Consider the following 26,118-nt stretch of genomic DNA (forward strand, 5'->3'; position numbering starts at 1 on the left):
ACACCTTAAAAAGAAGCTTCTCTTCCCAAAGCTGTGCTGGGCAGTGGAGGTTTAAATTGACCTTTGGAGATGAACTCTGTCTCAGGGGCATCCCCATCATGCTGCTCTTTAGACATGAGTAAGGAGTGTTTGAAGGCTTAACCTGGTGGTGTTACACCAGGGGGAAGAAAAGCTCTACTCACAAATGCCATCAATCTGAGCAGGTTTTGGAGAGTGCTAAATTGCAGTGTAAGAAGTCATAAGTCAGGTTTTTGACAGCTATTACTGATATCTTTTCCCTGCTGTGTTCCTTGAAAGTTCATAACATTTAAAAAAAAAATTAAAGGAATGCATGTTATCCGTGGGCAGATTGGACAAATTGTACTCCTGGCTGCTCCTTTGATGTTTTACTGATTGAACTCTGAGAACTTGATTTAAGCTGCCCTCAATTTGGCAGTCAGTGGTGTTAATTTTATCACTGGGTTTGTGTAGGATCTGGTGTCTGTCTGTGTGTGTGTGGAGGGTCTGGTCCCTCTACAGAGATGACCCAGCAGAATAACTGGTGACTTTTAGAGATGGGGAGTCCCTGTGCTGGGGTGGTTTTGCAGTGACCCCAGAAACCAGAGTCAAAGCAGGTACCCTGAGCTCAGTGGCTTCCCTGTGCAGAGAAACACCCACTGGAGAGTGGGGTTGCCTTTTGTTCCTGCTCTACTGAGTGCTATGGAAACATTTTTTAAAAAAATAATAATAAAATTGACAACAACTCCTCCAACCTGCCCTGAATTGGTGCAGTTGCACTGAGTTCATTGCAGCTGTGGAGAGTTGCACCAGCTCAGGTGCCAGCCTGGTGTCCCCACAGCAGACTGCAAATGCCTTAAATCCATTTATGTAACAGAACCACCTGGAGATTACAGCCCTGGATCCTGTTTGCAGGATTAAACCCTTTCTTGCTGTAGCAGCAAGAGTGAGGTTTTGCTGCCCAGGGCCAGGAGCCTGCCCAGCATCCTGATGTTGTGCACTGGGATGCCTGGCACGTCTCCAGAGGGCACATGGTACAGCAAGGGCTTTGATTTACCTCTTTGTGTCACTTCAAAGGAGAGATCATTCTCTCCTCCTAAATAAGTTGGTGCTGTTTAAACCCCAGATACCCAGGGTGCCATCAGGCTTGCAGTGAGACAAAGATGATGCTGACAGTTTTGCTCAAAAAATAGAAATATATAACATTATAAACATGAGGTTTCCCTCTCTGACTATTCATTCAGTTGCATTTTAATTTATTACATTGAAATATTGTCTGTTTTTCTTAAGGCATGGGTTGAACTTGTCAGAAATAGTCACAAAAATGCAGAGTGTAATATGTGTAATGAGGCAGATATTTAAAACTTGCCTGTGTCAGTGGTCAGTGATAGAAAAGAATGTGTTTACAGTTTAATTCTACTTTTTTTTTCTGAAATATCCTTCATATATTAAAAAAAATCTTTCTGGCAAGCACCTGCTTGTGTGCTTTTAAAAGATGGAAAGGAACTGAGTAAACAACATGCTGCCTTGATTTAGGTGTATACTGCCTTTATTCTTCAGAGTTTGTTTAAAACAGATTTGCTGGGTCAGAATTTTGTTTTTTGAAGGAGTTTAAACTGAGTGCTTCTAATGCAATTGAACCTATTTTATGAAAGTATAATAGCTCTTCTGTAGGGTCACAAATATAGAGGAACCAGTGGCAGAGCACACCTTGGGAGGGAGTTTTGCAGTCAAGCAAGGTGGTTGTGGTTTCCCCATCCCTGGAAGTGTTCAAGGCCAGGTTGGATGGGGCTTGGAGCAACCTGGGCTAGTGGATGCTGTAATAAAAGCTGCACACCTTGGCTGCATCTCACTGGTACTTTCAGATCCCAAAGGATCCATCAGGTGGAGATGATAAAACTTCATCCCTCGTGTCCCACTGCGGTGTTGTCTCAGGGATATGGAAATGCTCCAATCCTGCCCAAACCAAACAGCCAAGGAGAAATGTGCACACTGTGTGCTGAGTTAACAAATAGGTGTTTTTCTCTCTGCTCTGTTTGTTTTAGAAGTTTTGTGCCCGTGGGTTGGCAGTAAGTCATGCAGGGTCTCCTGGGGAAGCATTCCTGATATTCCCACTGCTGCTCATCAGCGCTGCCTACTCCGGGCTGGTTCCATCGGCCCTCAGCGCTGCTCCTGGAAATGTGAAAGTCATCCCTGATGTATTCCCTGCTACCCAGCGTTGTGTTTTCTTGCTGTAATTGCAAATTGTGTGCTCCTGACCCAGGAGGAGCAGATTTGCAGTGCCCTGTTGACAAACTGAACCCCCCGACGTGCGTCTCCCGGCCGGTGACACGGCGCAAACGAAGTCACAGCTCTTTGGCTCCAAGTGTGCCAGACTCACAATCCCTGGCTTGCTGCTTCCTGGGAGCAGTTCTGCATCGCTCACGAGGTGCTGGTAATTCAATCTGCTTATTCACAAATATTTGAGAAGGGAATCCATGGCCTAAACCTCTCTGTAAATAGCTGGATAGAAAAAGTTGGCAGGAATCAGCTTTGCTTCTGACAGTGGCTAATGTACTTAAACCTGAAAACAGAAAAGAGGCTTCACCTTGAAGCAACATGCCAGAGAGTTCCTTTCACCTTGAAGCTTTCTGCAGAGTTTGGCTCCTCAATCAATTGAGAGCCTGGACACATTGCCAGAGTTGTCTTTGTTTTTCCAGCAATAGATGAGACAGAGATTATAGGTTATTGCCCCAGGGACTTGTCTTTTCTGAAGCTTCAGGATTTTAAAGGAAAGAGGCTTTTTCAATATGAGTGGTTTATAGCTTTTTCCTGTCTGCTGGTGGGGTGGGGAGGATGGCATTTGTTAGCCTGGCTTTTACACACCTTCCTTATTGCATGAAGGATTAAAATCAATTGAAGTTCAGGGAGGTATTGTGGAAAAATGTGGCTTTAAAATATGCACACGGACCTACTACTTCTACCTTTTTATATATCCACTTTATAGTTCCTGTCATACTCCAGACAGCTGAAAGTTTTACAATAGTGATATGTGTTCTTGAAAGACAGCAGTTATATCAACACCTTATATTTTACTAATAAATCAATAGGTAATTAGTACAGGCCTTTGAAACATTTATAATACCTCATTCACAAGGAGCTCTGTGCAAGAACACCCAGAGCTGGAGGGACTGTGAGACTGAGGGGAGGTTGAAGAATGGGTGAAGGCAACTCTGTGTGCACAGTGACGAGCTGTGCTTGGTCAGAGGTGAAGGGAGTGTCAAGCCAACCAGGTTAATAGAAAGGTTTCCATAGTCTGGAGTGCTGGCAACAGCTTTCTGAAGGAATTTCATGGATTCAGGTCTCATGAGGCAAAAGACGTTTTCAGCCTGAACCACAATCTTTGCCTGTTGAATCCAGGGCTTGTTTTCAACAGGATGGAACCAAAACAGCCCAGTATCAACTTCCAGCACTGAGATAAAGGTCCAGTCAGGATGTGCAGCCCCTGGGAACAGCCCTCATGGCTGGACTTTGCCTGTGTTTTCCTGGGAGGTTACAAACTGCTCTGGAAGCCACCACTGCCAACAGCACATGGCTGTGAGAATCTGAGGCCCCAGTTCATCAGGAGTGGGATTTGACTGGGACAAACCACCTGCATTCCTGGTGATGGATGTGGGTAACAGATCTGGGCACGATGCCTCAGAGCTGCTACTCAGTAGTTAAGGTTGGTGCTGGGGATGGAGCACACCACGAGCTGCAATTGTGTCTCCCTGAGGGACCAATTTCTGTCATTGACTGACCTCCTCGTTTGAGAGAATGTCATGTCCTGAGTTGAAAGAATTAAAAAATACATAAATCATGGAAGAGATTAAACACCAGTATTTCATCTAAGGCTCTACATGCTCCAGTCACTGGAGAGGATGTGAATTCCATTCTTAAATATTCAGGACTGACAGGCAGAGTGGCAGAACAACATTTGCCTTGGCAAATGTCATTGTCAGGATGTTCACCTGCAGCTGAAGTGCATCACAAGGTGTTGCATGTGAATGAGCTCAGCCTTTGCTGGTGATGTCCCATGTACCTGTCACTTCCCTTCCCAGCACAGAGGAGCTGGAACAGCCCTGGTGTTCAGGCCTGTTTTTCTCCACGTGCACTGGTGAAACAAAAGAAACATGAGCTGATGGGAGAGAGGGACAATTTTTCTCTTGCAACCAGCAGATCTGATCAGTCAGGTGATGATGCAACACCAGGAGGTGTTACAGAGATGGTCCCAGGGGAGAGAAGAAAATAACTGAGGAAAATGTATCCAGCAGCTGAAGAGCCAAGTCATGGATTTGGGTCTGGGCTCGGTTCAGTGGGATGCTGGTGGCATCCTGGATTTCTGGGCAAGCTGCAGTCCATGACATCTGCATGTGTACAACAACAACAGAGATCATTTAAGCTTTCTATACCCCATAGTTCAGTCTGGAGGAAGAGTTCATGGTAGGTTTTTAGGTCATGCAGGCCTAGTGTTCTTATTCTCTGGACCAGAATACGTCTGAACACATTGAGAACAGATGAGTTACAAAGCAGCTTTTGAGAAACCTGGTGAAACAATATTATTCACCCCAAAACCAGGATGTATGTCTTTGTACTTCAAGAAGAGAAATGGTACCAATAGATGCATTGTGCTGGGTAAGGACAGTGTTTTAATTTCCTCTCATAATCCTGTGTTGCCAGGGTTGGGTATGTAACTGCTGAATGATTTTCTCAAGGCTAAAGCTTAACTTACAGGGCACGAGAACCAGCCTGATTATTATTTATGTATTTAAAGCATCTTTCAAAAATATGATTATTTCTAGTATCTCAACACAGGAGATGAACAAATAACCTGAGCGTTAATGAACTCGTGGCTGGTTCTGTGTGATCCTTTCTAACTGGTGTTTCAGCAGATCTGCAGATGCTCCAATGCTTTTTATTAGTAGCAGGAGTGGTAGTACCATTAGTATTGTATTAATATTATTATTCCTGTTGTCTGCTCATGGCTGTGTCGTGGGCTGATGTCGTCCTTAGTAGAGCAGTGTGAATTTTTCCCTGTTTATTTTCCTGCCGGCGGCTGTGATGACTCAGCGAAAAAAGCTGCTTGGTGAAGAGACTTGTGATTTCCTGCAGCAACAGAGAAATGTGTTTTTGCTGTGTGCTGAAGAGAACATCTGTGATGATAATCACGCCGTTGACTTACCAAGGGAACACAAATTACACCCAGTTAAATGAGGGTTTTGTCGCAGGACAAGTCGCTCGTTCCGCTGGCTGGGAATTGCCTCCCCCCGGCTGTCTGGGCCCGGCAGACGAGGCACAGGGAAAGTTCACTTTGCCATGGACAGATCAGGTAGCAGCATTTTATTCAAGAACTGTAAACTTGATGACATTTGCTCTAATTAAGCGTGTGGCATTTAAATAGGGGAAATTGCGCCGTGGCTGCGGGACAGGCAGGGAGGGTGAGTGAGAGGCTTCACAGCTGAGCAAGCCAAGCTGGAGCCTGACCTGCCCTTGGCACTTGGCTGTTCACTCTGGTGTGGCAGAACATGGGCAGAGGCAGCTGCAGGGCTCACCAGTGAACCCTGGGCTTCCCTCAGAGGTCAGAACACACTGTGGTGGGGTGGATGTGCTTAACCCTGCCTTTAATTCCGACGGCGCCACATCCTCGGGTCACTCGTAAATAGAGTTGTCAGACCACTGCTGTCTCCATTTCAAATGCTGGAGCCCTTCCACGTCTGCATTTACGAGAGGGAAGATTTATTTCTTCCTGTCTCCTGGATTTTTGTGGCTGCCTTATGGTCTCTGAGGAATATCTGACACTGCTTTTGAACTCGGGGATCAGACTCTTGCCTATCAGCTGTCACCTGCCAGGCCTGGCTTTCCACTCCAGCTGCACTTGTACTTGGTACAGCAGCGAGCTGGGACATGAAAGGATGTCAGAAAAGAGAGATCATAGCAGCAAGAGTGAGATAACAGCAGCAGGAGCTGTCTGGCTCATGGTCCATGTTGGAGACCTGCAGGTGCTGCAAAAGAAGCCCAGTCTTGCATCAGGGGTCAGGAGAGAGCTCGTGGCTCTTCTCCCCATCCAACTTCTCAACCCAGTAGCAAGGCTCAGGGAATGTCTCAGACAAGAGCTCTGGGAGGGTGTTTTTGCTACCAGGGTTCAGAATATTGCAGTGGAATAGCAGAAAGTGCATCTTATGCAGTGGTGGGGTGATGATGATGATGTTGAGGGAAAGAGCCTCACCATTTGTTTCAGTTTTGCTCCTGATGAAAGTATCTGCTCGTAGTTGTTGTTTATTTCTCTTTATTGATCTTGACAGGTTTTCTTTTCGAAGCACATGGATCAGCTCTGGTGCAGTGATGGGGAGGAGTGACTGGGGGAGGAAGGCTGGTGGCTGGTCCCCAAAGATACAGGAGCTACGAGACCCTTCCCTTCACAATACAGGCCTTTTTAAATCTCCTTTTTTTTTTGTCTGTAATACAAATTTTTTTCTTTGAGTGGGAAGCACCTTTATCGGGTCTTGTTCACTGAGAAGTCTGTGGAATTATTTGCAGTAGAACTATGTGGTGCAAACATTTCTGTCTCTTAATTTTGAGGCCATTAGCACAGTTTGGGTGTGCAGTTGATGTTATAGAAGTGATAGGCAAAAAATAGGGATTGAGCATCCAATTTAGTCTTTCCCTGCTCAGGAGGATGTAATGCAGCTGCTAACCTTGAAGAGCAGGCTGTTGTGTTAATCAGCAGTGCCCTTGAGCTGTCCTATCCATCCCACTTCCCACTTTTCTGAAGAGTTGCTCTTCCCAAGGTGCAGTTTTGTCTTGAAGAAATACCGACTTGTAGCACTGTATGAAAACACAGCAGCACACACAGCAGAGAGCAATTCCCTCGGCAGCAAACAAGGAAAAGATTTTTCTCATTTTCACTGGATATACTCCAAGAATTCTCTCTTCAGTTTAGTTATTATCTTTCCCTACGGTGTGGAATATTCAATTAAACTTCCTCTCAAATTGGCCATAACTTTCAATGAAAATTAAAGCAGTTCTATTTAGGTAACAGGATCTGTCACCAGGCTTAATGTTCAGAGAGAATAGGAATGGTTTCACCTCTTTCATGTGAATTAACCTCAGCTGACATTCTTCACGTTTCATTCCTCAAAAGCACAGGAAGATGACAAGCATTTAGCATCCAACTGGATGTGCTGGCTCTCAGGTTTGGGGTACTCTTCATTTGGAATGCATTTAAATTAATCTGGCATTTTTTAATAGATTTTGTGATTCACTAGGGGGAAAATTATATATCTAGCAGAAGCTTGGGTAGCAGAATGTTCTTCTAAATGATCTATCACGTTCTGTCCGACACCATATGGGCACACACCTCCTTCTGTGTTTAAAATGTTTCTTTTATAGTAAAGTCAACTGAAATTTCCTAGATCCTGCATCTTACTGAAAGAAATACACTTCTCTCAAAGGAGGCACACCCAGAGCAGGAATACGTTTGTTTTATCTAAAGTGGAGGAGAAAATGGTTTTTTTGCTGTGTAGGTTGTCTTAAGCTGAGGGTGTTTCGTGTTCATTCCGAGGTAACTTGCTCTGTTTGATAAAAGGACCAAAAGAGAGCCTATTAAACACAACCTGATGAGAAGAGCAAGGGAAAAGCCCTCTGAGCTTAGGAAACAGCCTCCTCCTGGCATTGCTGGGCTTCTGTAGATTGAGCCACTCGTGGGGTCCTTCAGTGATAAGCCAAAAATGTGATATCGTCTCTCTTTGACTGCAAGTCCCTGGACATTACTGCATAGAAATAAAGTTACCAATTTTAATTTAAAAGAAAAGAGAAAAAAAAAGTGTAAAATTCACATTTCAGAGCTATCCAAATAGCAAAACTTTGCTCCCACAAAACCAGACGCTTCAAGAGAGCAAATGCCTTTGCCTGGGCTGACACTGAGCATCTGAGCAAAATAACTTAGTCAAAAATGGGCTATTTATGGTACAGGCACTTCTGGTTTTCTGTCTGTGAGAATCTAGATGGCACTTTGTTTTATTTATTAGTGGCTCTTTAGTGATCTGTGAACCAAATCCTCCTCTTCTGTAAGGTTCTGTGGCTCAGCTCTTATCACACAGTGGTAGGATCTGGGCTGCAGTGATTTCAATCACACATTAAACTGTAGCAAAGGGACTCTACAGGCTGAAGATTAAATAGTTTGGACTTGCTTATCTTGGTTATACACAGGCAGCAATAAGGGAAAGAAGAAAGGCACTCAAAAATCATTTTATCTACCCAGTGTTACAAGGCTTTTCCTCCTCTTCTGTTCCCCTGGTGTGCTGGTAGCTGCTTTCAGAGGTTCTCCTGCCTCACCCAACACTGTTTGCTTGAAAGTCCCACCAGGGCTTTGCTTCTTGCTGGCTAAAAGGAAGGGAAAGCATTTTTTTTGCCATATAAAAGCTGAATATTAACCAGTGTCAGCAGCAGTGGAATATGTGGAGATGGTTTCATTTGGGTTTTTATGAGTTTCTTTTTTAGCAAACTGAGTGATTTAGTAGACAAATTAAGTTATTCAGTGTTTTCACCTATTTGTGACTATTTCTACCTTCATAGTTCTCTGCCTTTGGTCTCTGTTTTCCAAATTGTAATAGAGTACGCAGAGCTATAATCTTTATAAACCAGACTTAACATTTTTTCTTAGGGTGAATGAGACTGTTTAGGGAGTGAAGCAGCCCTGGGTCTCAGAAAGAAGTCCAAATACCACAATCTAGCCCTGTTTGCTCTATAGTTATTATCCTTTTCCACCAGCAGCAGCAAGTTGCACACAGGTATAATTTAAAGCTGAGAGGATGTGAAATGTGTTTTGAATAATAGATGAGTTTCAGTCAGATATCATTAACATATAATTAAGAATAAAGATAAATACAAGTGATATGACTGGATGCTTAGTGTGTTCTCTTTTGTGGTGGGGCCTGAGGGAGGAGACACGGGGGAGAGGCTGCTCCTTTATAATCTTCCTGGCAGAGTCTCTCTGAAATGCTTCTGTGGAGAGACAGAATTTGCTCCCTGGAGTAAAGAGCTATTGTTCTGTCCCCAGTAAATCCAGCTGATTTCCCGGTGTCGGGGGATGTGAGGGCTGTTCACATTCATTCTCACCCTCCTCCCATCAGGAAGATCCCTTGTCTTCTGTTCATTCCTTTTTCTTTTTTATTTGTTGTGCAACCCACCATCTTTATATTTTATTTATTCCTTTTCCTCTGACCTCCCATACCCCCAAATTTCCCGTGTGTCCATCAGGATGGGCTTCTGGCTGCCTGACTAAAGGGAAGTCTGTGCTCACATCCCTGCAAGTCCTGCCCTGGGCAGTGAGGGACCTGCAGGCACCCCGTGGCCCACACAATTGCCCTTTCTCTGCTGTAAAGACAGGGCAGAAACAGATTGGAAAAATGTTCCAAAAATGTGAAGTCAAGGTTCCTTTCATTCAACTAAAAGACTTTCTGGCTGTGAGGAGTTTTCCTGTGTCCTTACTTGCACTGTACTTCGAGGAGGCAGCCAGACATTGCCACTGATGAGCAGAAAAGTCCCGGGGAAATCAGGATTGATGATTTTTTTTTTTTTTCAGGGAAGAAAAGTTGGTTTCTTTTATGTTCTGAACTGTGAAGATAAAACTGTCTAATACAAACAGGATGGAGAGCAGTGAATTTATGTTGCAGCTTTTTGTGGCCATTTTGAGCAATATTGGTGTATTTTGTGAAATTCAGTGCTCACTGCAGAGCTGCACTTTGGGGATGATCCTGTGAGCACCACTCACCCTTAACTCCATGTTTGAGAAAGGATAAACTGTTAAGGTGAAAATGGAGAGTGGTTGAGGAGAGAGGCAGGAGTTAACAGCTCAAAAGATCAAAATGTGTTTTTAAAATAAAGAATTAAAGTTAGCACGAGGGAGGCTCCTGTGAGTAATCCCCAACCTCAGATTGTTGCATTGCTGTGAAATGACTCCTGAACTCTTTGAAGGTCATGTCAGGTTGTTCTGCCAAAATATTTTCACTTTTCTACCTACATTTAGCGTGAGTTTTTAATACTCCAAAGTGCACAGGCATGTGATGTCCTTGTCAGCACAGGTCACACCAAGCACTTGGGACCCTCACTGCCAGGGGGTGCTGGGCTGGAGCCAGGAAATTCCTGAGGAATCCCAGCACAGAGAGAGCAGAGGGTGTGAAGGGTCCCCTCTGAGGGGCTGGTGCTCAGTTATACCTGTGACTGCAAAAGGTTTCAGTCAGGGCTGGCAGAACCAGCGAGGGGACTCCCTGGGGGCTGGACCTGCTGGGGCCCCTCCAGCTCACGTTTCTGTGTGACCGTATGTGATAATGTGGCCTTTTAGTTCACAAGGAAAATATTTTCATTTTTCAAGGTGAATTAAGCATTGAATTGAGCTTTGCTGGGATAACAGGATCGTACCTCTTCCTATTCATTTGAGCTTTGGGTGAAGTTTCATTCTCCTCTCTATTTAATGCACAGACATTTGCATGAATGTTGACTCCGTGTGAGATTCAGTGGCTCTGGGAAAAAAAAAATCTGGCATTATAAACAAAATAAAGTGTCATCAGATCTTTTCCAAGGTGAATGATACACAGCCTCTTGCTGCTAAGACACTATTTCATGTTTTAGGAGTGGGAACGTGGAGATTCCATCAATTACCTGTCACATTTTCCCTGTTTCATGCAGATGAGAACACACTGCATGGGCCAGTTTTCCTTCAGGAACCCAACAGCCTGATCTTCCCTTTGGATTCAGAGGAAAAGGAAGTGGAGCTGAGCTGTGAAGTGAAAGGAAATCCCAGACCAACCATTGGGTTTGTTGAATTTAACTGGTTTTTAGCATTAACTGAATTTAACTGTTCTTTGGCACCACCCCTGCACTGCAGCAGCATCGCCCAAGGGCCTTTCTGCTGCCTGGATCACTCAGTGATGCCCCTGGAGCCTGGAAATGCTCTCAGGCACATGGGGGCATTGTTGGGGTGTCCTATGCAGGGCCAGGTTTTGATGGTCCTTGTGGGTCCCTTCCAACTCAGGATATTCCCCGATTCAGGAGCATTAGAAACAGAGGAAATGCACATCAGGAAATCACCACACACTGCAGCTCAACTGCAGAATTTGGACAAGAACTCAACAAGGTTATGAAGGAACAATAAACAGTCTTGGCTCTTGGGTTAACCATCCTTTTGCCTAAACACTTGCAAGGCTCTCAGCTCTTTTCAGCTTTGGTAACTGCTCTGGGATCCTTGGAGGAAAATGCTGCCCTGCTCCAGTGCTGCTGCTGCTGGAGATCCCTGAGTCTGCTGATTTCTCTCCTTTAGTGCCTCTCTCATTTTGCTCACCCAATTAAATGCCACTCTGAAACCACTTAGAGCCACCAGGGCTCAGCCACTGGGCTGTTTTCTGACACAACCAACTGTTTAATGCCATGAACTCTGTTCATTCACTGGTGCAAACACATTCAAATAGTTTCTCTGCCCATTCTGGTGGTGGAAGGGCAGCACCTCCATCGAGGGCTGGTGGGGCTGAGGCAGCTCTAACTGGGGCAGCGTGGTGCTGGAATTGCTCAGTGCCCCAGTTTGTGACAACAGCTGCTGTGAGCGAATTTAAATTGAAATTTAAATGTAAAAATAAACAGCCAGCAAGTCGAGAGAGGGGGAGAAAAAAAAAACCTCGGTGGACTTGAGTGGTTTAGAGATCCTGTTCCAGGGACTTCCCCTTGCAAAATGATTAATTCCAAAGAGCAGCAGCACGAGCAACTACAGAAGCATTAATCATTTCAGAGACTGAAATATATGTCAAGGATATTGCTCTTTCAGTTAAATACTGGAATATTTCAATACTGTGCAGGAAATTTGCATTTTTGTGCCTTTTTTTTTTGTTTTTAATAAGTAGTCAAAGACGTTCTAAATCTCTCTTTATTTACTTCATGCTGTAGTTTGAAATACCCAAGAGCCTCCATTAATATCAGCAGAATGTAACTTTGGCATTTTGTGCTCTAGGTGGAAGTTAAATGGGAGCAGCATTGACGTGGGGATGGATTTCCACTACAGGCTGGTGAAAGGCAACCTGCTGATCAATAATCCCAATAAAACCCAGGATACTGGAACATACCAGTGTGTAGCAACAAACCCGTTTGGAACCATTGTCAGCAGAGAAGCAAAGCTTCAGTTTGCCTGTAAGTAAGAAGGCAGCCTCTGTTCTCTCAGCATGCAGGAAAAACTGGGATATGTGTCTCCTTTCCAGCCTTTCCTAACTGGTTATGGAGTGTCCTCAGAGCTGTTCATGGGGCAGAGAAAGAGGGGAAATGTGAATAAGGAAGACATGTCTTCGTTTATCATTATTTAGCTAAAACTATATGTAGTATACAGTAAATTTTTTTTATTTTTAGGAAGGGGCCATCTGGGAAAGGATCTGGTAAATGGGATCTCATCCAGGGGGTTTTTTATTCTCCTTGGAGAATTAAAGCTTCAAAATATTAACAGGAGTATGATCTCCATAAGGAGTAAACTCACAGTGACAGGTGTCCTAAGTCCTGTGTTTCTCTGGTACAAGTGCTCTCAGACATGGGGGATATTTTGTAACTCTGGGTGTAAAAGGGAAAACAGGCTTTGTATTTATTTGGGTTAAATCAGAGCTACAGCTCCCTGTTGAAAGCTGAGGATGAGAAAAGGCACAGATCTTGCTGTGAATGAGCTTTATATGAACTTATGTAAAACCATTTTGAAGATAAAGTCTGTGAGAGTGGGCAAACAACAACGCAGGACCACAAGTCATCTTTTTTCTCATGTAGTTGTGAAGGTGAAGGCAGAGAGTAAATACAGGGACTTATTCATCTGTCATCTCTGATTTCTCTGTGCTGTTGTCCTGGGAGGGGTGTACACAGCAGAGCAGTAATTACAGCAGGAGCTGCTCTGGAATATCCTTGGAGGAGCGTGCAGGAGTTCAAGGCAGACCCTTCCCAGACACAAAGCTCTCAGTAATGGAGAGCTTTCAGCAGAGCTTTAATGAAAGGTGCTTTTGACTGACTGGTAAGAGAAGTTGATGTGCTCCAGCTACAAAAATGAGAAGATAAAAATGCCAATAAACCCCAGGTTCACACTCTGTAGAGAGATGATTTGTAATGAGAAATAATACAGAGGGGAAAGTCAAGTCCTCTGTCTCCCTGTGTAGTTTACAATATATTATCCTCTTACTTATGACCTGCTCGAGTTTTTCCATGACTGAAGGTGCCTCTTCACCGTGGATGGGTAATAAACAGCTTCCTCAGGCCCCTTCTCATCACTCCACATTTCAGCATGTCAAGGTGATTGCTTACAAACCCCACATGGTTCTGCTGCTCTGGGCACATGTGTCCCACAGAGGCTCTGCCTTAGGAGCCTTGGGCATCACCAGCTCCCAGGGGAGCCTGGGGAGCAGCACCCTCAGGGCAAAGCCCTTCAGCACCCCCTGGCAGGGTCAGATGTTTCCTGGATTCAACCACTGAAGGACAAACCGGGTACCAGCTTACAGCTCCTCAAAGGCAGGTCCTGGGCTTCCAAATTTGGGATATAGGACTAGAAGGGAGTATTCTCCCAGTCCCACAGAGGGTGGGGAGGCCCTGGCACAGGTTGCCCAGAGAAGCTGTGGCTGCCCCATCCCTGGAAGTGTCCAAGGCCAGGTTGGATGGGGCTTGGAGCAACCTGGGCTAGTGGAAGGTGGCCCTGCCCATGGCAGGGGGTTGCACTGGGTGGGCTTTAAGGTCCCATCCATCCCGGACCATTCTGTGGTTCCATGATTCCCATGATTTCATGATTCCCGTGATTCCATGATTCCTGTTGCTGACAAGTGCAGTAGCCATGGACCAGTTGAGTGGAAACACATCCTCTTCTCACATGTCTGTTTTGACTGATTCCTGGTTAAGAAGATTGAACTCAAAAGCTTGTTCTTTTCCAGTTAAAGTAATGGATAAATGGATAAATTTTTGATCCCTAAATTTTACTTCAGGTTGATAAAACATTGTAAACAGACTAGAAATATTTGGATTAAAGAAGTAAAAATTAGGGTTTTCTCAAGGTGGGCTCTATGCTTTGCAAAAGCTCTATGCTTTTGTCTTCTTTAGTCAAAGGGATGGGAACCAGAATTAGCTGGATTATGAAATACAGAGTGGTTTAAGTTTATTACAAAAGCTTTGCCTCTAAGCAAAAATTAAATTGGGCATCTGAAGCTTCACCCTTCGTCTGAACAATCCCTCATTTTCCGTCCTACTGTGTGGGTTTTGTTTTATCTCCTTTTCATTTCTGAGGAAAATTAATGTTGAGTCTGTTGAGACTGATGGCTGGAAGGTTGAGCTTGGGTTTTTCCTCTCTTAAGAGTTAAATTGTGAATCTTGGGGCATCATTGATATATGTTCCTTCTTCAAGGGCTGTGTTATTCTTCTGTAGCCTTTTCAATGCAGATTAAACTGCTGTTGAGCCATTCAGCCTCCTGTGGAGGTCAGGGAGGGTCAGCAATTTAATCCTTGAAATATGTATTTAGGTTACAAACTCATTATGATAAAAGTCCTAATATTTTTCCCCCAATACTTGCTTTGTGATGTGCCATTTACATTTCAAATTTGTCCTTTTCTCTTCTTTTTCCTTCTCCCCCTTTTTCCTTCTCCCCCTTTTTCCTTCCCCCCCTTTTTCTTTCCCCCTTTTTTCCTCCCCCCTTTTTTCCTGCTCCCTTTTATCTCCCCCTCTTTTCCCCCCACTCTTTTCTTCTCTGTTTTTTCTCTCCGCCTTTTTCTCTCCCCTCTTTTTTTTTTTTTTCAATGCTGCTTGTCTCTGAAATGGAACATATTTTCAAAAGTGAGGAATCTGCTGTGCCACAGTAACAGAACATGGATTAATGATACCCTAAGCCCTGTGCTTACAGCAACACAGGCTTTCAGAAAATAAAGCTTTAAACTCTTGAGTATGGATCTAATAATGGCTTTTCCAAAATGATATATGAAAACACAGCTGAACAAGATTAAATTATGTGCTTTTTATTTTAGGGGTTGGGGCTTAGCTTGACAATTTTATTCACTGTGCTGTAGTTTCTGTTTGGAAATAACACTGGAATCAATAAGGAGTTATGGCTGGGAAGGAGCGCGGCTCTGACGCGGCACTTTGGAGTTGAACCCACCCCTTCAGACATATGATTAAAGTTGTTTACCATGGCCTAGGTCCTGCTTCCGTTTAGGATGAAGATAAAACTCGTATTGATTTTTAGTGGCACCAGAGTTGGCCCAAACCCCTGGGAAAGTGCTGAGTTTGTGGGTTGTTCTGCCTGCTCAGCTCCTGCTCCCCTTGGCAGGGCTGGGCTGGGGGCAGGAGGGCTCAGGACGGGCAGGGTGAGCTGTTGGAGGGTGTCCTTGGCAAATTGTTTCTCCTGACTCTGAAATAAGGTGTAGAGGGGAACATCAGCACACACAGAGGCTGAAAGCTGTTTGGTGGCTCTCTACAACTCCCTGGAAGGAGGTTGTGGTGTGGTGGTGGTTGGTCTCTCCTCAGAGTGACAGGACAAGGGGAAACAGCCTCAGGTTGTGCCAGAGGTGCTTCACATTGGACATCAGGAAAAAACTTCTTTGCTGAAAAGGTGATTAAGCACTGGGACAGGCTGCCCTGGGAAGTGGTGGAGTCACCATCCCTGGAAGTGTTCAAAAAATGAGTGGATGTGGTGCCCTGTGATATGGATTAGTGGACCTGGTGGTGTTTGGTCAAAGGTTGGACTTGATGGTCTTGGAGGTCTTTTCCAACCTTGATGATTCTGTGATTTATACCCACATCTCCCTAGTCATAAAATCACCAAGTAAAGTCCTGGGAGAGGCTTCATTAATGCCCACCCTCTGAGAAGCTCATCAGCCTGTTCTCCATAACACTTGTAGACCATTTTCAGGGGTGTATATTTGAAGGCCTACATATTAAGATTTATAGAGGAAATGGGACAGAGTAAGGCTTTCCCTTCTCTTTGTAATTCTTTGCTGAGTGATGTCCAGGCCTTTTATGATCATGGTGGGATGAGCAAGGCAGGAATCTCCCAACAAAGAGAATTTCTCTCTTCCCTTCCAGCTGATTTATGAGCACCTGTAGGATAACTTCTCCAATTAGACAGAACTTTGAATTTATTTTGTCTTGCTGAGGCTGCAGTTTGTTTTTTACTGCCAGAGCCTTGAAACCAACATCTTGGCATGTCTCTTGGCACTGCAGAGTCAACCAAAACACCCCAGTGCCCCCCACCCCAGGGGTCTCCAGACTGCGTCTGCTCCCTCCCCACCTCCTCAGGTGGCAGCTAATGCATCCTGAGGGTGGGGCCGAGCCTCTGCTGTGCTCTCCCAACAGATGGACTCCCATCTTCTCCCGTGGAGCCATCCCTAACGCTCACAGATTAAATATGCTTTCCCTGCTGTGATAACTTGACTCAATTTGGCCTTAAACTCCTCAGCAGGATTTGCCATTTAACCTGCAAATTCCCAGAGATGGTGCTACCTGCAGGAATGCTGGTTTAAAACAAACCCTCTGGAGAGTGGCTGAGTGGCTGTGTGGTAGTTGTTGCCTTTCTCATCAGCACTGGTGTTTGTCTCATGCTGTTGATTTTGAAATGGGCACCAAAGAGGAAAATCAAGTTTGAATCGGTGCCGGTTTTCAGTTGTACCGTTGTTTTGCCTCCTGTTGTTACAAAAACTGCCTGAAAGTGATGTCTGTGAAACAGGAGCTGTTAGAGAAATGGGATCTGCTTTTTAGGGGGTTTTAGCATTTTTCACACTGTGGGACCCCACGCTGGGGGGACTCCTGGTGTCCTTCCCTCTGCTCTGCCTTGACAGGCTCCTCTGAAATCGCTGCTTGTCCAACCCATGGCAATTCTCTGTGAAGGAGTTTCATTTGAATCTGTAACAGGTCCATGCTGATGCTATGAATGTTTTCTGCAGTTGGCCAAAATGATATTGAGATGTCCAGGAGGCTGAGGTACCAATTTTTAGAACACAAATGAGATCCCAGAAGAGAGGGGAATAATGGAGCTGAAGGGAGGTGCCCTCCAAGGATGCTGGAGCAGGAGTGAAGCATCACCATGCTGCCCCTGCAGAATTTAGTAAAAGGGGCCCATGAATCTGCCTGAAATCATTTAATTTTCTACAGAAATTTATTTTCTTAACATGGCCCAATTTCCCCTACATACCCCACAATCTCATTTTTTTTTTCCATTGAATTCTTTTGGAGCCTCTGCACATCCAGGCCAGACAGGTTTTGTCGTGTTGCCCAGGAGTGGCTTTGTGGCAGCAACATGGAACTCTGCAAATAAAAATTATTTTGGAGCTTGAATGTGCAGTTCTACCAGTGCAGAGTCCTCGTGTTCCCAGGCTTCCCCATTCCCACTGGGATGTGCCAGCCATCCCTGTCTCCTCCATAAGCAGTCAGGGTACAGCCTGTTTGTGGTGTCCCCAGTTCTGCAACAATATGTTAAAATATTCTAGGCCATCGGATGAGATTTGGGGCTAATTATGACAAATTTGGCTCAAGAGTGCATGCATGTAAATTCCCTAATTCCTCCTCCAATGCCTTTTAAAGGAGAAATGCCATTTATATCAATAAATTATATTTATTTTGCTGGTCTTTGCCAAAATCAGCCCCTCCAGCTGCTTGGCTCCCCAGGACTGGGCTTGGTGTGAACTTAACAAGGGACTAAGCACATTTATTTGCATTTTTCCACTTGAACCCACTTCCCAGTGTTTCTCCTTTGCTGAAATCCTACCTCAGCCCTGCTCAGTGCACTCAGCAGTGTCAGAGAACCAGCTCCCAACCTCTGCTCCTTCACCACGGTCTCCAATGGGTGGAAAACTAGGCTAAGCCTCTTAAGTTCCTCTTTTTTCTATTTCTTTTCCTGGTTTTTTTTTGATGAATAGGGACTATGCAGCAGAGGATAGATCTATAACCTATTTTACTTTCATCTGGGATAGAAGGACCCTTAACTCAGAAGTGTAGGATTTACACCTGCCTTGTTTCCCCCCAGGGTTATAAATAAACTGAATGTATTATTACTTAAAGCTGTGGCAGGGAATTTGTAAATAATCAGCGCCCCTTGTCCCAAAGCTGGTAATCTTGGGAGGCTGCAATGATATTTAGGGAGTGTATTTTGGTTTAGATCATGCAGGAATAGCTCTGGAGAGGGCAGGGATTGTTGCATGGGGAGGTGTCACAGGGCTGGGAGAGCTGCCACCAGAGAACTGAGAACCACAGGTCAGTCACAACCCCACAGTTTCTCTTCTAGTTTGTAAATTTAAGGACCAGCAAGGCACAGGCCTGACATTTTTTCCCCATCTCCCTCCATATTTATTCATTTTGCTTTAATATGTCAAATAAAGTATATTCGGAATATTTTATTTTTATATCTAAGGGCAGCATTTTAAAGATTTAAATGCAGATGCAGGTGGGGTTTTTTTAAATGAACATTCAAACACCTTGTAAAAACTGATTTTAGAGTAGCACAAGCCTCTGAAGAGCTGTAAGCAAGTGTTTTCATGGCATAACCTCATCGATTTTCCTGGTCTTCTGTGTCCAGTGGATGGAGAACAGGACAAGAAATCAGGAGGTCTGTGTTATTTGCTCAGTTATTAGGATGCTTCTTGCAACACCTCCCTTTTTACCTCTAAATCTCCTGGTCTGTCAAATGAAATAATGCTGTTTCCCTAGTTGAGGAAATAATTATTATCCTTAGGATGATCATTAGTGATTCCATATCAATGCAAATCAGTATTGTCTCTAAATTTATGGAAAACAGCAGTTACAGGACCCCTGATGAAATTCAGCTTAAACCCAAAAGCTGGAGGTGGACTCTGTAAGACAATTTCTACTCCTGTTGATAGGATGCAAGGCCAGTGCAGAACAGCTTTATTCTTGTGGCTGCTTTTCCTTTTTCTTTTTTTTCTTTTTTTCTTTCCTGTTTTTCTTGTGGAAAGCAAAAGCAGGGAGGGAGTCAGTGTTGGCACAAAGGATGGCAGAGCTTTAAATGTGTTTGTCCAAAGTTGTCCCATGTCACTTTTCCTGTCTGCAGCAAACGTGACTGACATTTCATTGTTCATCAGACATGAGAGATGAACAGAGTGACAAAATATCAACGCTCTGTGAGATGCTGCAGAGCATCATAATGTGCATTTCCAAAGGGAAGCTGAACCACCAGACACTCTCTGAGGATCAGGTTCTCTGTGGGGTCTTTTTCATCTGGGCTTTGATCAGGTGAAGGGAAATTTTTCTTTGTAACTTGTGCCTGGGCTTGTGTCACATTGCCCAGAGAAGCTGTGGCTGCCCCTGGATCCCTGGAAGTGTCCAAGGCCAGGTTGGACAGGGCTTGGAGCAACCTGGGCTGGTGGGAGGTGTCCCTGCCCATGGCAGGGGGTGGAATGAGATGAGCTTAAAATCCCTTCCAACCCAAACAGTTTTATGATTCTATTTTACATCATTTGGGGTCTAATTTGCATTCATTTCACTGCACACAGTAGGAAGGTGCAGCAGAGCATGAGCCAGTGGGGAAGCTGTGAGGCATCTGCAATGTTAATGCTCAGACACGACATGAGAGAGCTCTGCAGCATCTCCTGGGCCAGCAGAACTTCTGCTCTCTGGCTATTGCAAAGTCATCTGTGCTGGAAGAAAGTGTGTGAATAACACTGTTTGTTTTTTTTTCTAGGAGAATATAAAAAACTTCTGAGAGTGAAATAACCCCATTCGAATCAACCCAAGGGGAAACGTCTGCCCAGATTTTGTAGATTAAAGTAATAAAATTTTCAGAGTCCTCAGCATTTTGTCTCAGGCAGAGGAGCAGCTTCAAAACAAATGTTTGAAATATTTCCTGTAGAAAAAAAAAAGGCAGAGAGGCAGCTTTTATGAAATGGGACATTAAGTCAGGGAGGATTTTTTTCTTTTTTTTCTTTTTTTCTTTTTTTTTTTTTTTTTTTAATTTGGTAACATCCCAGAGAAAAGTGGTTTGATTTTGGAAGAGGACAGTGGGTGCCTTGCAGGTATTGATTAGAGCTCTTGTTTTCTTGTATGATTAGTGGCATGAAGGAAGGCAAACAAGCACTGGGAGTGGCTTGTTGCCTGTTTGGAAGCAAGGATCAGATCTGAGTGAGGTGCTGAGCACGTGGTGTGGCAGGAGGAGCTGTCCTGGTGAGCACAAGCAGCTCCTGGTTGGTGTGGAGGAGGAAGGAGAAGGCTGTCCAAGCACAGAGCAAGGATCTGTGACACCCATGGCTGTCTGTTGAACAGTGGAATTAGTAATACTCGAGGAAAAGCCATCTTTGGGATGCAAGGTGAAAGCCTGAGGAGGAATTTTAACCCTCTGGATAAACAAACCACTCTGTCTTTTATAGATGGTGGTTAGAAAGGACCTGGGAAGAATAAAACTGTCCCAGTATGAGAGCCCAGATGGAGACATCCAGGTCCAAGATGGTACCTAGGTCAGAGATGTGAGTCGTAAAGATGCACATGCATTGCCTTGTTTAATCCCCACAGTAATAAAGCCCAAGTAAAAATATTTTCCAACAGAGAGGCAGGGTGGGGGAATGGCAAGGTGTTTACCTCTAAAACTCGTTTTTCCCCCTTTTTTTCCCTCAGTGAAGTAGAAATCCCGGTGAAATTTCTGTTCTAAAGGTCAAACTAGAAAGCTTTCATCCCTAGACTTGTAAACTATTTCTCAAATCAGTGACTCTCGAAATTATTCATTAGAACAGCAGCTCTTAAACTAAAATTCTATTAAGCTCTGTATCAGAGGGGGTTTATTCCACCCAGCCCTCTGTGTAGTTCTGATACAACAGCAAGGACATGGGCTGAAGAACTTAATCTCTGTGTGTTGATGAGAGGGATGACACAAACCCCCTGCTTTTAAAAAGCCAGGTTTTATAGAGACAGTTTTTAGAGGTGTTGGAGCCATAAATATCAGGAGGCAAATCTTGTTGAGTGTTGCTGTTGTGGGTGCCAGGCATCAGTTTAAGAGCTTTCAGCCTTCCTCCTGTGGACAGGCCATGATTTCTTCAAACCAGTGCCCTCTAATGTTTAGAATTGATTGAGATGCCCTGGAATCCCTTCTTCAAGACTTGTTTTATGGGCCAAATTAGCCCAGTTTATAGTCTAGAGCCAGTGAAGCCGTATTATTCCGTGGGCAGCAATGCAAATGTCTCCTCTCTCCATCTGGTTGTGTGTTTTGTCCAGGATATGAAAGTGTGGTCTGTTATGTGTGGAGAGTTATGCAAATGTGATGAAAACAATTTGGAAGAGGACATACAAACTGTCTCTGAGTAGAAGGTTCTTTATTCAGTCTGACCCAGGACGATTTGGCCAATCCTTCTGTCAGCTTTTTCATTCCTGACCTAATCAGATTCCCTTGAATAAGTTAGGTGGTCTTTACTAAAAAGAATAATCTCATTGACTTCAATTTAAGGACTGGATATGACCTTAAACATCACTCTGAATTTTAGATTGCTGGGATTATTTTAAAATTATAGCAGGGGTAGGAGAAGGCAAAGCCCATTATGATCTGTAAATCTCTTTTAATTCATGCTTGAAAATTGACTTTAGGTGTCTTGGCTGTGTGTGGGTACCAAAGGGGTTTGGGCATTTCACATATACAAAAAGCTAATTATGCCTTACCTAGGTCATTATTTCCTGTTGTATGGGTGCTTTAAACTTCATTTGTGTGATAAAAGTGGAGGTTTGTCCACTACAGAATACCTAAAATTGCCAGGCTTGACAGTAAGTCTGTTAGCTTTCTGATTTGTCAATTCTAAGATGATCAGACTCAATTTTAACCATTCAGTTTTCTTGTATCCAAAGTACAGCCAAGTGTCAAGGGTGAGATACCGACCACAACACCCCATAAAATATAAACAGGCTAAAAGAACTGAAGTGCTGATCCAAGGATTTGTAAACCATCAACTGAAGTGTGAGTATCCCAACCAAAGCCTTATTTTTAGTACAGTTAGAATGGCACAGTATCCCGTTACTGCTAATTCCCAATAACTCCACACTTGGATGCACAGGGTGTCACCTCCCCTTTCCCTTCCTGTGCTGCTCCTGGATCTAAACTATGGGGTTCCTTTATCAAGGTTCATTGAGTATCTCATTCTGTAGGAATAATGATCCATGGGAAGATACAGATGGACACAGAGACACAGGGCTTATGCTTTGGAGGCTCCTTGCTATTAACATCGACTCAGTGGAGTGATAGCACTGATGTGTTATCAAATTTGCTTTACAGGAGTCTCTAGAGAGACTTTTTAAGTAAAACATAGTGTAAAAGCCACTAACATTTTCATTTCTCTAAGCCTGAATATTAGTCATGTTCTTATTTGGAAATTAAAATTCAGTGATGTATAAAGAAGTGATTGATGTGTGTTTGTTGGAATGTAATAGAAGGAGAAATAGTTTCCTATGAGTTAAACAAGAATAATAGGTGAGAATAACATTGACACTGCTTTTCTAATCGTTAGGAAAAAACCCTTTAAATGGAATGACAAAGGGCTCACTGTGGTGTGTGAATTTTTGACAGGGTGTCATTCAAGGCAGTACAGCAGTGCTGTTTCTGCATGATACAGTCACAGAAATTGGCTTTCTAAAGGACATGCAGACACCTGTCACCACCAATTTGGATCATTTGCTCCTCATCTAATTTTCTATCATATTTTTTGGTGGCTTTTAATGGTTCTAAAACAGCCCTCTTGCAGAGAGGGGCCTCTCCTGGTTTCAGAACCAGCATAATCACGAAGCCTTTTGGGTTCTAAAAATACACAGGGCTGAAAAAAAAAAAAAAAAGCAAACCATGGAAACCCCTCCTTTGGCAAACAAAAGGCAGCAAAACAGAGCTCAGCTTTCAGCAAAAACAGAGATCTCTGTCAAATTCCCAATGCCTTGAGACTCACAGCCTCCTGAGGGAAGGCTCCGTGTTCCAGCTGGGTTTCCAGGGAACTCCAAGTTCAGCAGCTCTGTTATTTCAGTGTTGTAGCAAATCATGGGGACCAAGTGGGCTCGTGTCACTGCTCTGCCTGGGTACATGTCCTGCCAGTGGAACAAGCAGTGGAGCCATGAGTGAAAAGGGATGTAAACACAAAAAGCAGAGGGCAAATATTCCAGTGCCCCCAGCAGTGGCAGGGTGAGCTGATACCATCGTTTGCTTGCTCCTCCTTTGATGCCATCTGTGAAATATTTCTTAAAAACTTCGATTTCCAGGACTTGCCAGTGGTCACTTAGAAAAAGAATTATCAAATTTCATGAAGTGAACCCAGTTAGGTCCTAATAAAGGACAAAAGGCCACAGCTCTTTTGTTTTGCTTGTTAATTGGATCTTCTTTGCTATGAAAATTGTAGGCAAAACTTGGGGAAATTTTTCATTACTCTAGACAAAGCTGCATAATTGTTACTGTGAAAAGCCATATGGTTTTGATTAAAGTTTCCAAATGCCATTTACTGAGACAAACTACCCAGTCTTGAGGGCCTTTGGATCGTTTCAGATTGCTTAAGCTTTTATTAAACCCCGCTTGAGGTTTGGGAAGGAGGTCATTTAAAACAATCCCCTCCCCAAAGTGAAAAGCTGGTGGGTTGACAGCTGCTGCTGGCACCTTCTGGGCTTTGCAGTGGTTTTGGGGAATAAGCATCTGTGTCAGGCTGGCATCACTCACCGGTACTTGCACAAGTTGTATCATAAACATTAAGCCAGAGTTTTAACAGAAGCTGCAGAAAAAAATCTCATAATGCCAGGAAAAACGTTCAAGTCCCTATTAAGGGCTGGGTGTTGGGGTGTGTATTGCACTCCAGTGCATTTTGGCACCAGATGTCAGGTTTTAGTGCAAATATTAGCTAATTAAGCCTCTTTTGAGAGACACAGCTGAAGTGCTTGTCCTTAGAGATGTGCAAACTTTGTCAGCGAGAACTGAAGTGACTTTCCCAAAGTCACGCAGCTGCTTTTAAACTCATCCAGCTTAAATTAAATATTGCACACAACTTCATACTTATGTGGGTGTGTTCAGCTCGAGTTAGAATTGATACTGTGGGGAAGTTGTTTAAAAGGCATCTTCACCCAGTCGTTAAATAAGGTGTGAGTAACTGTTACTCACAGTAACCTGTGTTCCTGTTACACCTCCCTGTTGTATTCTCCTCTTTGCACTGAAATCATTACTAATCATGTCCTTGTTGTGATGCTGGAGTTACTGGAGCTTATACAATATTTTTCCATGTTCAGTGGAGTCATTACTTTAGCTTTTCGTGCTCCCAATAAGCTTTGGCAGGACATTGACCTCTGGAATTGTGACTGTTAATATTTTCTTCCTCAGTGCTCCCCTTAACCTGGTGGTTTGTGAGTCTGTTTGTTGAGGGTTTTTTTATTGGAAAATACGAACAAAAAAAGTCATATTAATTCAGGGTCTTTGGGCTTGGGGACAAAGCAGAGTGGAACTTAATACTGTCATTGGGGCAGGCACACCAGTCACACTGTCATTCAGTCGTTCAGTGCTGAGCATTAGTTTTTGTTCTTTTGCTGTTCCATTGATTTTTAATGTCAAAAGTACTGATAATAATTTCTTACCTGCTCCTGGGAAGGGGTGCAGAGGCACTAGACAGCTGTTTCCCTTGGAGGAAGATAACAAACACAGGGAATGAAGAATTAGAGTGGTGTTTCTGCGTTACAGCCTCGTGGGGGGTGGTTGTCAGCGAGCGCGTTTAACTTTTGTTCGGGTCTCCCCGGCACAAAATTTCAGGGCAATATTCTGCACCCATTTGAGCACAGTTTTGTAGGAGAGGCTTTTCTGTGCTTTGCACAGCATGGGAAAGCAGAGGAGAACCTCTCCAACCCACCCATCACTAATCCATACACTTCATAACCATTCCACATGGACATTGTTCCTGATTTCCTGGCAAAGACTGCGAGGTGGTGTCTAAGTGAAGCTTCTTGCTAATGAAATCTTAATGATATTGGGTTCAGTTCCAGTTATTATTTAGGTGTTGAGAAAATAAATCTGTGGGTTTCAGGGTGCACCAGCACAATCAACCTAATGGCTTTGATGAGGCATCAGCCTTTCTTATAATTATCTTAATCTTGTTTTATTCAGATTTGAAGCACATCCAGGAGGCTTTTCAGAACTGACAGGGACTCCCAAAGCTTGGTGGTTTGCACTGTGAGCAGTGGTGGTGGATTCTCTGCTTTATTTGCTGCCTCCAGTTGATTTTGACCATTCTTCCAGCATTTCCTAGTTGTTCATCCAAGCAGAGATTCTTTTCCTGGTAGCAATGCTTTTCTTGTCTGTATTGATGTAAAAAAATGTGTCCTAATACCATGTTTATTCCTCCAGGCATTATTTTGGCTTTAGGCTATTCCTCCTCCTGCTGCTGTTCTCAGAGAGGGTGGAATCCAGTCTTGTGTCTGTATGCAGTCAAAATATATTAAAATCTATGGACTGGCAGGTGGTCAGAGAAATGCTTTAGTGGTTCCTGTAAACTGCAAAAAAAAAAAAATCCTGTCAGACTGATAAAATTTAGGAATGAAAAATTATATCTCTCTATTTTCATTAATAATTAGTTTCCTTCTGTTTTCCTTCTGTCCTAGGCCAAAAACGGACAGAAGGACAAAGAAAATCACAAAGCAAAGTTAGAGATTCAGGCTGTGACTTGAGACTGGGAAACTCCAGGGTTTGCACTGGTTTCTTTTAACAAATAAGTCATTGAGTGTAGAAGGCTTTGTAAATCCTCCCAATATTTATCCACTAAAATGCAAATTAAAATGCTGAAATAATATAATAATGATGTACCATACAGTGTAAGGGTCTGGCAGAACTGTACTGGAAATCTCATGGTGACTGGGGCAAATTGTTACTCAATATTTCCATTGTACTCTCCCTTTTCTCTGGGTTTTATTCTGAATTTGACTTTAGCAGGAAAGGTTTCTTTCCTAAACAGGGAAATGAAGCAGTGACAACTTCTGATTTTATTTTTTTTTTTTAATATGTTTGAAGAAAACCTTTTTAAGAGGGGATAAAAATCAAAGCTTAATTTTTCATCCTTGTAAACTTTTAATGATGTTCCTACCAGTTCCTGCTGATAAATATTTATCACCTCTGTGTTTTCTCTGGTTCC

At 43.6% G+C, this 26,118-nt stretch overlaps 1 protein-coding gene across 5 annotated transcripts in view; it reads left to right on the plus strand.

The window, feature by feature from the left end:
• The window catches only part of CNTN4 (contactin 4), a 286,304-nt gene that overhangs the window by 167,905 nt on the left and 92,281 nt on the right, over positions 1–26,118 (plus strand). For all 5 annotated transcript variants that reach the window (XM_027640398.1, XM_027640402.1, XM_027640397.1 and 2 more), the window contains 2 exons: positions 10,702–10,828; positions 12,014–12,189. In XM_027640398.1, coding sequence (XP_027496199.1) covers positions 10,702–10,828; positions 12,014–12,189 — 303 coding nt within the window. The remainder of the gene's footprint in view (positions 1–10,701; positions 10,829–12,013; positions 12,190–26,118) is intronic.

The sequence above is a fragment of the Corapipo altera genome, unplaced genomic scaffold, assembly GCF_003945725.1.
Source record: "Corapipo altera isolate COAL_440 unplaced genomic scaffold, ASM394572v1 55, whole genome shotgun sequence".
NCBI classification, from domain to species: Eukaryota; Metazoa; Chordata; class Aves; order Passeriformes; family Pipridae; genus Corapipo; species Corapipo altera.